The 15,273-nt window shown below is 37.1% G+C and overlaps 1 protein-coding gene across 1 annotated transcript; it reads right to left on the reverse strand.

Moving 5' to 3' along the window:
- Positions 1–540: 540 nt before the first annotated feature.
- LOC105060067 (AP2-like ethylene-responsive transcription factor ANT) lies at positions 541–4,476 on the reverse strand. The gene is made up of 9 exons (XM_010943657.4): positions 3,972–4,476; positions 3,187–3,856; positions 2,752–2,834; positions 2,575–2,583; positions 2,347–2,435; positions 2,188–2,261; positions 2,048–2,098; positions 1,880–1,956; positions 541–1,447 (listed from the first exon to the last, which is right to left on the reverse strand). The coding sequence occupies exons 1-9, from the start codon at positions 4,270–4,272 to the stop codon at positions 843–845; spliced, it is 1,959 nt and encodes a 652-aa protein (XP_010941959.1). The 5' UTR covers positions 4,273–4,476; the 3' UTR covers positions 541–842.
- Positions 4,477–15,273: the final 10,797 nt, after the last annotated feature.

The raw sequence follows: 15,273 nt of genomic DNA on the forward strand, positions 1-15,273 counted from the left end.
TCAACGCTGTCGGACACTCGGCGGCATCTGCTTACGTGGCGGAACGGAAAGATTCGGGATTAGATGCATCCCTGATCGAGATCCATCTTCCGACCCAACTGGATCCGAAAATTAAACGCATCCCTGCAATTCCCTCGCACAAACTGAGAAGACTTGCTGACTGCTAACAGAGATGAAGAAGTCTGAAGAGATTGCGAAACTTTATAAAATTTGATTCTAAGAATTTTCGTATGCCAGATTTTTTTTTTTGGCTATGAGAAAAATAATCCTGTCAAAGTGGAATAATATTGGGGAATAAAAAGAGGAGAACATAATATCAATTCCTCGAAAAGCTCAGTCTAATATTAGGGTGAATCTTGAGAAGTCCCAGCAGCACCCATCATCAACCTATGCTTTTAAGACAAGCAGTTTGGAATGTTGGAAGTCTTTAAACAAAGCTGACGGAAGAAAAAAGGTAAGGTTAGAGATATGAACTGCAAGGGATCAGAGAAAAGGGTGAGGTTATGGTCAAAGAACTTAATATTATACCTGGCAAGGAGAAAAGTAGATTAAACATTAGAATAGACCACCCAAATTACCAACATCATTTCATACAGATAAAGTGAAATCATTGCCTTAAACCTTTAGGCCCCACATGCCAAAACCCTTCCCCACGTGGCCCAAAAGACCAAGTTAAAACCACCTAAACCACTGGAAAAGGACAGAGGCCTGCTCCATCTCTGGACCTCAAAACGTCATGCACCACTAATCTCCACTACAAACAACACCATCTTCTTCCTTTTCTTGTACTGCTTGCTTCCACCTTCATCCCGTTTCTTTGTTGCCACCATGATAATGGAGGTTTAAGTATCAGTCCAAGCAGCGAATACCGGCATTGTAGACCTTAGCTGAGTCGATGGAATTGATGAATTCACTGAAGTAGAATTGATAAACTTCCTTGGGGGACCAGCAAAGAGCATGGAGAGACCACTACGATCAGGACTAGTAACCATTGATGAAGCATTGGATAGATGGGCGTTTCCCATATTCCCAGAATTACCAATCGCTTGGGCTGAACCCTCTGCATCCATGCCAACAAGACCAAGAAGGCTTGCGGAGTAGCATGGGTTACTAAATGCATCCCCTCCAGGTATCAGTTTCTCACAATGTTCTTCTGAGATTGGTGATGTTTGCTGAGGCGATTGATAGAGGGACATTTTCCAATCAGAACCACCACTACTGTTATCTTCAGTTAAATTAAGCTCTCTGTTGCTGTTCCGGGCCAAAAGAGCATCATTGAGAGCTTCAGCATCTTTGTTCCTCCTGGCAAGCTCGGCAGCCAGCAGAGTGCTGCTTGCCATGATCTTTTCGACATCATATCGTGTTATGTCGAAGTTGGTGACGGCATTCACCCCTCGGAATTTAATTGCAGCAATGTCATAAGCCTCAGCTGCTTCCTCTTGAGTACCTGAGAGTTGATCCCACTTGTGTGAGTGAAAAGCACCACTACTAACAAACAAGACTCATCTAAACTATTGCATTATAATATAGCCATCATTTCTAAAGATGGCTTTAAAGAGTTCAAGTCACAGGACATCAGAGAGGTGAGTGCTTTTCTTTTTGCCTTTACAGTTTTGAAGACTATAAAACAGTCAAACAAGAGGCATGCAGCTATCAAGAGATCAGCCTTATGAAAAGAATGACCATAGGTTTTAAAACTAACGTGTAGCTTGAAACAAAGCATGCATTGCCGGTAACCACATGTCTCAGATTGAGAGCACCGTGATTGGATTCTAACCTCATAAAAAACTCTTAAGGATGTGAGTGGGGTCACCTTTAATGATAGAAGCATGCAATGCACAACAAAGCATCTAGTAGTAAGTGAACCTCAAAAACTTACTAAAAGTTCCAAGATAAAGATCTTTGTTTCCTGAAACCCTCCCAATTCGAGCTTGCCATCTTCCATGTTGGTGATGCCTGGAGATGAATAGGGGCAACAGCCATAGAGAAAATTCTTGAAGAAATAAGAGAATAACGTTGCATAATTATGAATAATAGCAATATTAACCTCGTTACTCCTCGGTACATAGAAGCTCCTCGTGAGAATCCACTACTTTTTCTGAGACAGTTACAGAGATGAACAAGAAATGAAATATTATGAGCAACATGAACTGGATGAGGTGTGCGACATCAAGGGAGAACATTTACCTTCTCAAGTGGGCAACATATTCTTGTCGACTCATGTTCTTCATTTCTTCGAGCTCTTCTTGATAATCTTCCAACTGAATGAAGACTAGTTCAGACATTTTTCCAGCTTAAAGGAGTTTAAATTTCTGTAACGAAAAGCCGGAACTGATTCAATCATACCGGGAAGTTGATATGTGTGGAAGGTCCCCAGTATTTGAGTGCTGCCAAGTCATAGGCTCTTGCAGCTTTCTCTTCGGTGTCATACCCCCCTGGAATTAATCCAGAGATGGAAGAGCTGAGTAAAAAATTTTACAGGTCCTGGAGACAACTAGATGCGTCTTATGAAGAATAAGGAGACTGAAACAGATGGAAGTGTTCGATGTTCAGATAAAGAGAGGAGGGGCTTACCCAAGTAAACTGCACAAGAAACATGGATTTCATTCATGACATCCCCAGGGAAGAGCACGACAAACCAAATATAGTATAATAGTCAGTTTACTCTTAAAAATAGTCAGATAGGTATCATAGACCGAATAAGATACTTGTAATGATAAGGTGGTAATGGATATAGTTTGTTTCAGAAACCTTGTCTTCCTTTCCTTGTTTGGCCTTCCTTCTTGCAACTATTGTCCCAAAGATGGGCTTCATATCTACCAGTCCACCTATGCCTGAAGCACAAAACCGAAGTCTTTCTATGATCATGGAGAAAAATTTTGAAATGAAAATAGACTGGCTTTTTCATTCAAAAAAAGAAAAAAGAAATAGAATGGCTTGAACCGTGTATAAAACAAAAAAAAAAAAAAAAAGGGGAAATGCGAACATATAAAATAAAGCAAATAAAGCGCAAAAAGAAAATAAACAACAGCAAGGCAAGAATTTTTATATAAACAGAGCATCAAAAAGAACAAAGTAGAACCATACTATGGAATAAACAATATAGAGGAGAGAAAAAAAGATCCAAAAAGAAAACAAACCATCAACAGTACTAGAACGAACTAAGAACTCCTATACAGTACTGACCTTGTGACGCCTCTATACTGAGATGTTCTTTGTCCAAATGTATCAATAGATTTCCTATGAACAGGTTGCTTTTGCCCCCCTTTCCCAGTCCCTCTCTTTTTACTTCCATCTAAAGCCATGTAGTAGTTTGTTGCAGCAGGAGAGATATTCTGGGGAGCTGTAACACAACTGGACTGAGAACCAGGGCTCATGGACAAGCTTAAAGACTGCAAGTCACTATAACCCATTGCACCAAGAGGTCCGCCAGATCCCACACCCCCTTCCCCACCCAGCCCATTGTTGCCACCACTGAAGCTACTGGAGACCCAGCTCTTCAAGCCTGGAATCCCATCAACAGTCATGGTTTCTTCTTCCAATGGTGGTTGATACATCTCATGGCCTGGGAGCAGAGAGCACATGCCTTCCTGCAATGGCTGGAAGTAAGGAGAAGGCTGCTGCTGCTGCTGCTGCTGCTGTTGCTGTTGCACATGAATGTGCTGCTTAAATGGCTGTTGGAGGAGGTCTAGAGGATGACCTCTGTTGCCCTCAGGCTCTGGGTTTTGGCGGTAGTACATGCTATCTAAGCTTAAAGCCATTGCTCCTCTGTCACTGTTCCCATACTGATGGGTCCCCATGTTTGGACCACAGCCTAAGAAGTCTTCCAGTTTCGGGGATGGAGATGGCACCATTCCTACAGCACATAGAGTAGAAAAAAAGGACAAGAAGATAGCAAGTGTTTTAGAGACAGCTGCTTGTTTGGAACCTGGAAGCAGAAGCTAAACAAAGAAAGAAGCAATGGGACAAACCTTCTTGTTGTGACCTGCTAAGTGCTTCCATGATGCAAAGGGAGCCATCAGACCTGAGTGGCATGGAAGATAGCTGAGAATAGAATCCCCCATTCTCTCCAACCCCATAACAAATATCTGAGCTGTTCAAGTGAGAAGGGGAGGGGAAGAAGCTGCTAGAAGAGACAGCAGCAGGTGTGGGCTGAGATTGGTGATGATGATTCTGACTACTTGGTTGTTGGTGTGGGTCACCAGACACCTCCATGCTCATGTGGGGGGAGAGAGAAAAACCCAACCAGTTATTATTGTTCATGGACTTCATCCTCCTCCCTCACACTACAAAGAGATTGTAGCAACACCCAAGGAGAGGCAGCTCAATCATTGGAGAGTACACTAATCATACCCATCCCTTCTTGTTTTCCACCATATGAGACTTGGGGTTTTGTGTTCAAACCCAAGTGAATTCTCATGGTGGAAATCTATATGTGTGTATGCTTGTTTTCCCAATGTCTCACATTCTCACCTGGAGGAGCATGGCAAAAGCAATAGGGAGAACACAGGTAGTCCCTTTAAACTAAGCAAAAGGAATGAGTTCCCACCAAACAAATGCTGGGTAAATTCCACACTCCTGCACTCCATTGGGATCTGTGTTCTGAGAAAGACGATGTCTTTAGCTTTTCTTTCTCTTTCGCCACTTCCTGCCTTTTCTTAAGACCCTTAAACCCAACTAGCTAAAACCCTCCCCGCTGAGAAGGCTTAAAGGCCAGACAAGGTTGCACCCACAATGGGGTCTCGGCGTGCCTCTTGCCCAGAAGGAAAAGCTTGGAAAACACATCTATAATTAATGGAGGCTTTTCCTTCTCTACCTTTGCTCGCTGGGGGTTGGTTGCTCGCTATCAAGAGGTGGTTGGCAGTCCGAGGGCCAAAACAAAGCTTCTTTTTTTCAGTCTCCTGGCCATGAGATTGATTGATAGGGAGGGCAATTGTCCAACGAGTCACTTCACAACAGCTCTAGCTCTGTGCTAGTCTATACTGCAACAGAAGGATCTAATTAAAACAAATGTTTTCAAATTCGACTTATGCCAATTAAAGCCCCTTCTTTTATAAAAAATTGTAAAGCAACAAAAGAAGAGAGAGAAAAGATAAAGTTAGAAGAAGAAAGAGAAGGGAGGAGACTGCATTAATACCTTGATATTGATATTTCATCATAAAGCAATACGGTTAAAATAGGTGCAATGGAGTAAAGGAGCAGGGGTTGCTAAACTATCAACATGTGTACAGGTGAAAACTTCGTGCCACCCTTCAACGTTCTCAAAGTAGTCAACAACTGCTTCCAGACAAAAAGTGGAATGTGGGTCAACAGGATGAGCTTCACCTATTCCATGAATGATGTGCAATGGCCAAAGAACATTAGAAATGCACTTGCTATTGGAGAGTCTGAGTATAAGTATATTGTCATGTTGTTGTAAGATATGTAAAAGATGCAACTTCAGCCAAATAATTGGTATAAAAATATGCTTTGAAGCCCCATGAGCAAATAGTATGGGTATCAAATCTTCTTTACAAAATCTGATAAAACACAACACTGGTATTTTTAAATCTTCTGGATATATTGTAGAGATGTGGGATCCATGGGATGCAATAGCAAGGGGCCACTTTCTGCCTCTTTAGGACCTTTGGTCCTTGAACTGTTTGATGGTGTGAATATTGTAATGGATAGTGGTCAGTAATAAAGTGTCTGTTATAGCCTTATGTGGTGCATGGGAATGTGCATGGCCATCCATCGACAAAGCTGCTCGTAGAATGATTTGGTTTCAGAAAGCATTGGTGAGATTGGGGGGGAATGAAGGGCACTCAGGTACAACAACAATAACAACTACTACGTATCCTTCCGACCTTCTCTTTTTCTGATTACTGTCATGATGATTGAGCCCAACAACTCATACCGCTTTAGCACTGCTTGGAATTATGTCTCCCGAGATAGAGCTATGCCTCACCACAATCTATTCCAATCTATCCCTCCTTTCGCTTTCACAACGACTCAGAAGTCCCTTTCAAAGAGGCGGAAGTGGTGTCATGGTTTTGCAACATCAAGGGGTCTTGATTTATCCTCTCGTTAGCAGTGTTGATTAAGTACAAAACAATGCAGTTTGTGAGAAAAAAGAGGGCACATCATACAATTGAGCTCCTTGGACTATAGCTGTATGGACCTAGTAGTTAGTGTTGCTAAATGCTAACTAAATTCCACCTAAGTGTTTGCAGAGATATATAAAAAAAATATCAAATATGTGACGAATGGTGAGGATGAAAAATCGCAGTTTGATAAGACCTCTTTTTATAATCCTACCATCATTCTGATATTGAATCAACTAACTGCTACACATGTTGTTCTGAAAAATATAAATAATAAATAACAAATACCACTCTTGGGGCCTCCTTTTTCAATAATAGACGAGGAACTTGGGGCATTCGACCTACCACTCTGACTCCAATTGTTAAGCAAGAAAATTATTTGGCAGTTAGAACCTTTAGACAACTTTTCTTCATGTTCCTTATATAACTTTCTTATCTCTAGAGGTATGAAGTGGTCTATGGCCAAGTTGATTTGGAAGAGTAAACTACTATTAAAAATCAAATATTTGCTGTGGCTAGCACTTTCAAATAAACTTAATATCAAGGAGCTTCTTAGAAAAAAATTGAGTAAAAATATTGGTGGTTGTGTTTTGTGTGCTGATGATGTTGAATATTTGGATCATCTATTCATTAATTGCACCTTTTTTTCCAAAATTTGGTATTAGGTCAATGATAGGCTGAATGTTCCTCCTATGGCTGCCTCTTTATCTCAAGTCTGCTCCATTTGGTGTAAATAGTATTTCAATTCTTTCAATCCTATCTTCATACTAGTGGCAACTATTGTTTCTAGATGTTGGGAGGGAAAAAATTCAAGAATATTTCTAAAGAAAAACTCTTGCGAAAAGGATGTATTCAGAAAGGTGATCTATCTATTTCTAGAATGGACCATCCTCTGTAAACTATCTGAGCTACCTGTTGCAGCTTCTCTGGTCAAAAATTTATTAAAAGAGGAAATTTCTGATGCTAACATCTGTTGTTAATGATTTGCAAGCTCCTTCTTATTTATTTTATATTGCCCCTCTTGCTTCTTTCTTAGCATCAGTTAATGCTAATAAAAGAAGCTTACTCTTGGTCTAAATTTTCTGCAATTTGGATGGATATTTTTTTACTAGATTATATCACTCAATTTTTGCTTACACAGCTGAACCTATTACCTCCTCTAAATGCATCTGTTGGGATGGAAGACAATGATGGAACTCTGCTCTGCAGCCTAGTATTTTCTAGAGTATCCATTGCTGCAATTGTTTGAATAGTTACTACTCTCTGAGTCTCCTCTTTTGGATTTCGTATTTCCAGATGGATTCAATTAAGTCTCTTCCTTATCTCATTTTGGATTTTTTATTTCTGAATAGCTTTATTATTTTTAGATTTTGTAATGAGCTAGGATATATTACCTTGTAATCTCTCTTTGCAATTCCTAAACCTTTTTACACTGAATAAAATTGGTGAGTAGTTGGGTTCTCCCACTACTCTCCACACCTCTCAAAAAAAAAAAAAAACAAATACTAAAAATGACAAATGGCCGAAGTTGGGACACCATAGCAGCATCTGAGTGTAGAGATTTTCTTGCAATGGTTTTAACCTACCATGTCTTAGTTTCCATAAATCCAAAACTTCACTTAGTTTCCATAAATCCAGCACTTCATTATCAATGTACAACTTTCTAAGTTTATCAGATCAATAAGATTACATGCCACAAAGTAATGCAAGGAGTACGACTAGGAACACCATCTCCTTTCGTTTCTCCGTTTTTTTTTTTTTTTTTTGAAAACTTTGGTTTCTTTCTTTGTTATTATATTATTGTTATTCTTTTAGAAAGACTACGAAAGATTTGACTAAGAAAAATGATGCAGAAGGGAGGTATATATAAAGTGGTGGCACGCGGATTATTTTGCACCTACTTGCAAATTGAGTGCCGTGCAATGTGCAATATGTGCGTGTTATGCAAGTCGGAGGGGCCACATGGTGTGCACCGGTTTGTGGGTGGAAAATTTTGGAGCCAAGAAACTAGAACAAAAATTATATAGGGCGGGTACCATAGAAGTAAATGCAGGACAGGCTTCCAAGTTTACAACACTTTTCCTAATGCCTGTCTTAAAATAGAAGCTTAAAAGTCAAAAATTTTTTTTACTAATGGAACCATCAATCCCATGATTAATAAATTAAAAAAAAATTATATATATATTTTTTTTTATTTTTAAAATATATTTTTTACTGATACATACTACATGATCAGATAATAAATACCAAATAAATTAGTCATTTAAGAAGCTAATATATACATTTAAATAAATTGATATATAATTTTTAAAAAATTATGTTTACCAATATATAGTACACGATCAGCTGATAGATATATAACAAATTAGTTACTAACAACGCAATATAAATTTTCAAGCAAATTGATATATAATTTCTAAAATATCATGTTCACTGGTACATACCATATAGTCAAATGATATATACTCAATAACTTTTTTATATATACTATAAGTCTCCTTGATACACATCTAATATGATCTAATATACATCTTGAAATAAATCGATATATAATTTTTAAGATATATTTTTTATCCATACATATTATATGATCATGTGATATATATCAGACATATTAAGTCATCTAGCAAGTAGACACACATTACTAGGTAAATCAATATACATTTTCTAGAATTTGGAATTTATTGGTACTAGTATACAGTGCACAACCTTCTAGCTTTGTTTAATATAAAATTATATACATATTATTTGTTAAATTTTATGAACTCTTGGATGCAAAGATTTTAGAAGAGAGATTTGAGGGAGAAAAGGACTCAAAAAGAAGATGGAATATGATGAGAGAGATGGCTTGAGGAGGAGGAGGATGGATAAAGAGGCTTAATAATAAAAAAAAGAAGATGTTGTGCATGATTTCCTTTCATTTTTTTTTTTAATAATAAGACCAACAATTCCATTAAAAGGTAAAGTCCTTGCCTTTTAGACTTCTACTTCTAAGATTGGTGCTAGAAAAAATGTGGCATACTGGGAAGGTTATCCCATATTTTCTTCTTTGGTGCTCACCTCATATGATTTTTGTTTGTGAAACTAGATATCTCTCTTGTAGAGTCATCATGATAAGAAGATCAAGATGACATTTAGTAGACTAATTAGCCAAAAAAGAGGCACTTAGCACTCAAATAAAGGTGGCTGGCTTACAATTACCATTGCCTAAAACAAGAGAGTTGGAAGGAGTGGGAGAGTCCAAAATATTAGATTAGTAAAAGAAATAATGACTATCATGCATAATAATAATAGTTCATGTAGCACAAATCAGAAAGCATATCAAAACAAAATAGTGACATTTATTGCACCAAGTAATAGTAGCTACTTATGAGTTTGAGGTTGTAATAATGATGAGGGACCTCTTTTCAACCATCAAAATCAATGAAGCTTAGTTCCATGTTGCTTAGTTCCTAATCTAGTCAACCATTGTTCCTTCTTTGAATAGTCAATATCATGATAATGAAAGTCCTTAAAGATTCTATTGGGGTAGATCCTCGTCGCTTAGCTGACTACTTTTCTTCCTTTGAAGAGCTCATCATAAGATCAACATCATCGAAAGACCGACCTCATTAGAAGGCCGAGATCATCAGAAAACCAATCTCATCGGAAGGCCGAGCTCATCATAAGTCCAACTTCAACATCATCTGGACATGTGGTAGCAGATTATTATTACCTGAGTTAAATATTACATCAGCCTATAACTGACCTGCTCCTCCGATTATATCTGCCAATGACCGACCTGCCTCTCCAGTGTTATCTGCTAATCAATTATCCAGATCTGCTAGTAAGTAGAATGCTCACCTCGGTTTACTTTCGATCTCCTTCATCTTATCTCAATTTGTAGCCGATCTCAATCAACAATAATTATTCGACATGAGTATTAACTACATGCGAATGTGGAGTGCAATAATCGCCTATGAGCGGCCCATTACTCGATTTTAATGCTATTTAATGAGGTAACCGTCCACTAAATGCTATAACTCCCATATTTCGAGTATTTAGGGACAAAGATTGCATGGTAAAGGCTTTCCTAGACTTATAGATACCGATAAATAATAAGAGATCAGGTACGCAAAATCAAGCTAGACTCCATTCTGCTATTTTGAGCTCTCATTTTGGCTCTTTAGCTATTCTTTTTCCTTGATTGACTTAGGCATCGGAGGGTCTCCCATCGAACAACTTCTGACAAGTGGACTTCTTTTTGTAGGTTTCTTACCGTTCACCGTCCAAACGCACAACTCGACTCCCGACCGACTACCTCATTAGAGATAGGCTGCAACAGGTTCAAAATTATAAAACCCACAATTTCTCTAACTTTTCTGGTGAGTAGTAGCACACACATATTTATTTAGATAATTAATTTATTGCTCTCATATTACCGCAAAAAGATCAATAGTTTAGCAAATATTTTGCAATATGTTTAACATGTATTTCTCGATAAATTGAATAAAAATATATTTCTCAATAAATTCAGATGCCTTTCACATGATATTAGTTTTGCTATTATTTAGAATATTGCTGGATTAGTTGTTGTAGAACATAAGATGTTTTAAGCTTTCTTTTTTTTTTTTTGGTACATACGGATAATCATACCACTCTGATGTTAGAGCAGTTCAGAAAATCTGAGTACAAAAGATCCACACAGCTGGCGAATAGCTCTCATCTTGTCACCAAATTCAGTCTCTAAAATTCTCCGCTACATACGACGCGATCCAATTTATCACACTATTTTCCTCCCGATAGACATGCCACACCACCATCGTAGCAGAGAAGCGAAGTGTGGTCCAGAGTGGATAGACTTCCAACTACCTCATGCTGTCACAAATCCATTTAATGACGGTATTTAAGTCTTCCTCGATGAAAATCTTCTCCGCTTGCAGCTCATGCCTAGCAAAGATAATATCCATTCAAACGGTATAAAGCTCAGCATCCGGGACTGAAGGCTCGAATAGATGAAAGCCTTCAGCCGCCAGCAATTTGGCATCTAGACAGTGGATGACAAACCTCACACCATCCTTTTCATCCCTGATATTGGTATCAAAGTTTATTTTGACAAACCTCGAAGAAGGAGGCTCCAAAGATATGAAAAGGGAGTCTCAGTGAATGGGGTCATTAAGCTTTCTTTCATTGTTATCACTTTTTAAGTTGGACTGTTGCTTCATGCTCATCTTTTATTTGTTGATTTGCCTCCAACCTGAGGTATGCAACACCCACCCTGCTAGAGAAAATCAATTCATATAAGAACAGACTTATGGCGATTTATTTCGTTAATGCATGCACGCACAAACAGACCCGTCTTAGGTGTCTCTCATCCTATTTAGAAAAATAAAATATACATATCAACAAACAATGGGAATCTATTTATTTTTTCCAATTTGTTGCATGGCACTACCACACTAACCCTCCTCAATGTCACACACTCTAAAGCAAATCTAACGGCTGTAATTTACTCAACTCATGACTCATCTCAACTTTGTTAGAACTTCTAGGCGGCCAATCAAACAAAAAAGCTTATTTAACCAATTTTTTGAGTTATATATGGAGATAAATGCCTTCTATCAAGATTTAAATACTAGGTTTTTTCCGAGAGCAAATTCTTTAAAAAAGATGCCAACCAATTAAGCCAACTATTTACCAGCTTATTCAACCAGTTTAAGAAGACCATTCCATTCACAATATGCTCCAACATATAGAGTCAGGCTAGAATCAGATAGATTGTATTTGGACTCAGGTCTAGTCAGATCAAAACTCTATGATAGAGATCTTAGATCAATGATTGTAGCTATTGAATATAATTTACTATCTTAAAACTGTTTGCACACAAAAAATTATATAATTTAAATATTTTTAACCTATACATCAAATAATCAAAAATTATATAATCTAAATAAAATTGAATTAGATGTATTTTTTGATCATTTGATGTATAGGCTAGAGGTTTTCAAATTATATGATTTTTTGTGTACAAACAGTTTTAAGATAGTAGGTCATATCCAACGGCTTAGATTATCGTTGTAGGACCTCCATTGTCTAGATTTAATCTGATCGAATTTGAACCCAAATCCAATGAGCCTTATTCAAATCTCCCATCCAATATATATATATATATATATATAAACACACACACAAACTTTGGTCTTAAACGAAAGAGGATTATTAAGCCAAAAAATCATACCATTCTATCCCACACCAAGGATCCTCTCGGAACTTCTTATTTAACTCAAATCTTTTAGCAAAGAATTGGTCCGGACTACTCAAAAAAAAAAAAAAAAAAAAGGAAGATCCATTTGGTCTGAAACCAAAATAGTGACCAAGCTATCACCACAAAGAGGCCCAAACACGATCTCCGTTGGAAAAATTATTAATTATAATCATTCTACCGTATGTATTTTGGATCATTCAGTAAAAATTTAATATATCATTCCAAAAAAAAAAAATTTTTTTATTCAAACTATTAAAAGATGTGAGCTAACCGTCAATACTGAATTTTTTTTCATTCAAAATTTTTAATTAAACTTAGACAACAGTGAATCTTTTTTCAATAATGAACGATGTGTTGACTCTTTATTGGATAGTCTACCATATATGTTGTAGAACAATTATAATCAATAATTTATCCCCTTGGTGACCTTTGGCTTGATTGGATTGAACCGAGATGCACGACTCCAAGCCATTTAAGCGCAGCTCGAAGTGTGTCGAGGACCATGTAGACCATGGCTTCGGATGCACAGTTCGACCTGGCCTTCGAGGTCCGGACCGAACTGAACCGACCATGCTCGCCGTATCAATGGTCCGGCCGGACTGGCACGAGGCTGCCAGAACCACATGCAGCTGCCCTAACGTGCTCGCTTTCGATGAACTTGTTATGGTAAATGATGCATGTCATGGTAAATGAGATCTCAATGAACTTGCTTTTTGCAAGTCTTTCTTGTAAGCCAAACACTGTTGAATGTTCGGTACTTCAGTAAAATACTGATCGAGAATTCTCTCTCTTGTTAATATTAGTAATCCTCTGTGTAATGTTATCAAGCAAAATAATTTATGTCATCATCGTCGTCATCATAAAATATTCGTTCTATATTTATGGCATAATTGGGTGTATAAATTAATAAGCTATCCCTCTCCCTTACATGTTTCATCTTGAATCGTTCGTATTGAAACCATTTGCTCTTGCGTTGGACAAAATTAGGTATCGGTTGGACCTTCTGCTGAAGTTAACGTTGTCCTATTATAGCAGCTTTTTTTTTTTTTTTTTGGTAGAGAATTATAGCAGCTTTAATTGCATTCATTTTCCTCGTTGGTGTTCCATGAAAATAATGGTAAGAGAACATCTTTCCATCTTTGAAGCATAGATGATTAGTATAAAAAAAATAACAGCCTTTATTCGATGAATCTATCCTCTAATTAAATAATGCTAGAAAAATCATTGGTTGTTAACAGTATTTATACATCTTTATAACCGTGATTCTGCGTATTTACGTAAGATCGAATAATTTATATTTATAAAGTATGGTTGAAATCGAATTGGATATTTATATTCATATTTATTTTATTTGATAAATATGAATACAGATATTAATCGGATGCAAAAATTTATATCCATCTTTGTTTTAAATGGATACGGATGCAAATCGGATATGGAAAGCATGGATACATCAATATAAGATGGATAATTAAAATTAATGATTACATAATCAAAAATATTGCTAAGTGGATGATTAATCAAGTTAATAATATGTTAATATAGTCATTTTTTTATTTTAAAAATTTATGAGTATTATATAAAATTAAATAAGATTATAAATAAAATTGGATATTCGAATACGGATTTGATAGTTATTTATCTATATCCATATTTATTTTTTTTTTTGACGAACATGGATACAAATACCGATATATGATGAAGGCTCAAATTTTTATCTATATTCGGATAAATTTGAATACTAAAATAGATTCAAATAGATATTATTTGATTTACTTTCATTTTTTTATGAAGCATTATCTTTAGACTTCATTCAACAATTACATAGTGGAGCTCAAAAATAAATTATATTTTAATTATGCTTGTTGTATTAACACTCAATATGATTGGATTATCAATGCATCATCAACAACAAAATAAAAAAATTGAATCATTGATATAAAGTAATAATTTAATTTGTAAATAATAATATTATCAAGTAATAGCCACTATTCCCCTTTAATGGTTTCCACCGCTACAAAACAATGGTAAATTAACATACCGGGAATTACATGTTTGACATGTAATAGGGAACCTTGGAACCGTTATGGTGGGCAAGGACGTTATAGCGGCCGTTATCCTAAAGCATCCTTCTGTCAAGCATAGAGGATATTGGCTAGATCCTCACAAGGGTGGGCTATCCACCTTGAAAGTTGGGACCCATCTCATGTCTGCAAGAATGCCTACGTGGAGACACAGCCTTGGGCCCTGCTCTATTTTCTAGTTTTAATGAAATAAAGTAAAACTTGTAGGTCCTTCAAACAAAAGTTGGGCAACAGACAAATTCCATGACCAGGACCCGGGAGACACTGATGGTGCTGCCTTCTCTGAGGATTACAGGAGCAGGATTACCCTCAGTTCCCAGTGGTATCAAATCCAAATCCCACTGGACAGAGATCTTGGTAGCACCTGGTTTGGCTGCCTCGAGGAACAATGGTCTCTGGTGAAAGGAAAGGAGGAAAAGACAGCCCATCTGTGTCCCTCTTATCCTGAAGTGATATGTGGCATCCTTGGTACCGAGATGGTATTGGTCTCATATGGACACACAGGGGGCTCAGTCCTACACGTGTGAGTGGACAAGTCATGGAGTAGCATGTTATACCAAGTCTTGCTCAAAATTAATCATACCCAAAAGAGAAAGTTCACCCCAAAAAAAAAAAAAAAAAAACTTAGTGAGAATGGATGGAATCCATCCACAAATATCCTCTCTTCCATCCCTTTTTTTTTTTTTCCCACCTGCCTAGGTTGCACTTCTCCTTTGATACATGCATTCTCATTAGAATCTCTCTCTCTCCTTTGATTCATGCATCCCCATTAATCTCTCTCTCTCTTTTCATAAGATGGAGAGATCATACCTGTCTGGTATAAATATATCCAATACAATTAGAAAATAAAGTACCATGCAAA

The sequence above is a fragment of the Elaeis guineensis genome, chromosome 6, assembly GCF_000442705.2.
Source record: "Elaeis guineensis isolate ETL-2024a chromosome 6, EG11, whole genome shotgun sequence".
Taxonomy (NCBI): domain Eukaryota; kingdom Viridiplantae; phylum Streptophyta; class Magnoliopsida; order Arecales; family Arecaceae; genus Elaeis; species Elaeis guineensis.

What these genes read in the sequence shown, in the direction of transcription:
- LOC105060067 (XM_010943657.4), bottom strand. Translation starts at nt 4,272, where the DNA reads ATGAAGTCCATGAACAATAATAACTGGTTGGGTTTTTCTCTCTCCCCC. An exon ending in TATGTTGCCCACTTGAGAAG is followed by an intron (nt 2,099 to 2,187) that starts GTAAATGTTCTC and finishes TAACTGTCTCAG; the next exon opens with AAAAAGTAGTGGATTCTCAC. An exon ending in TCTTTATCTTGGAACTTTTA is followed by an intron (nt 1,448 to 1,879) that starts GTAAGTTTTTGA and finishes ATCAACTCTCAG; the next exon opens with GTACTCAAGAGGAAGCAGCT.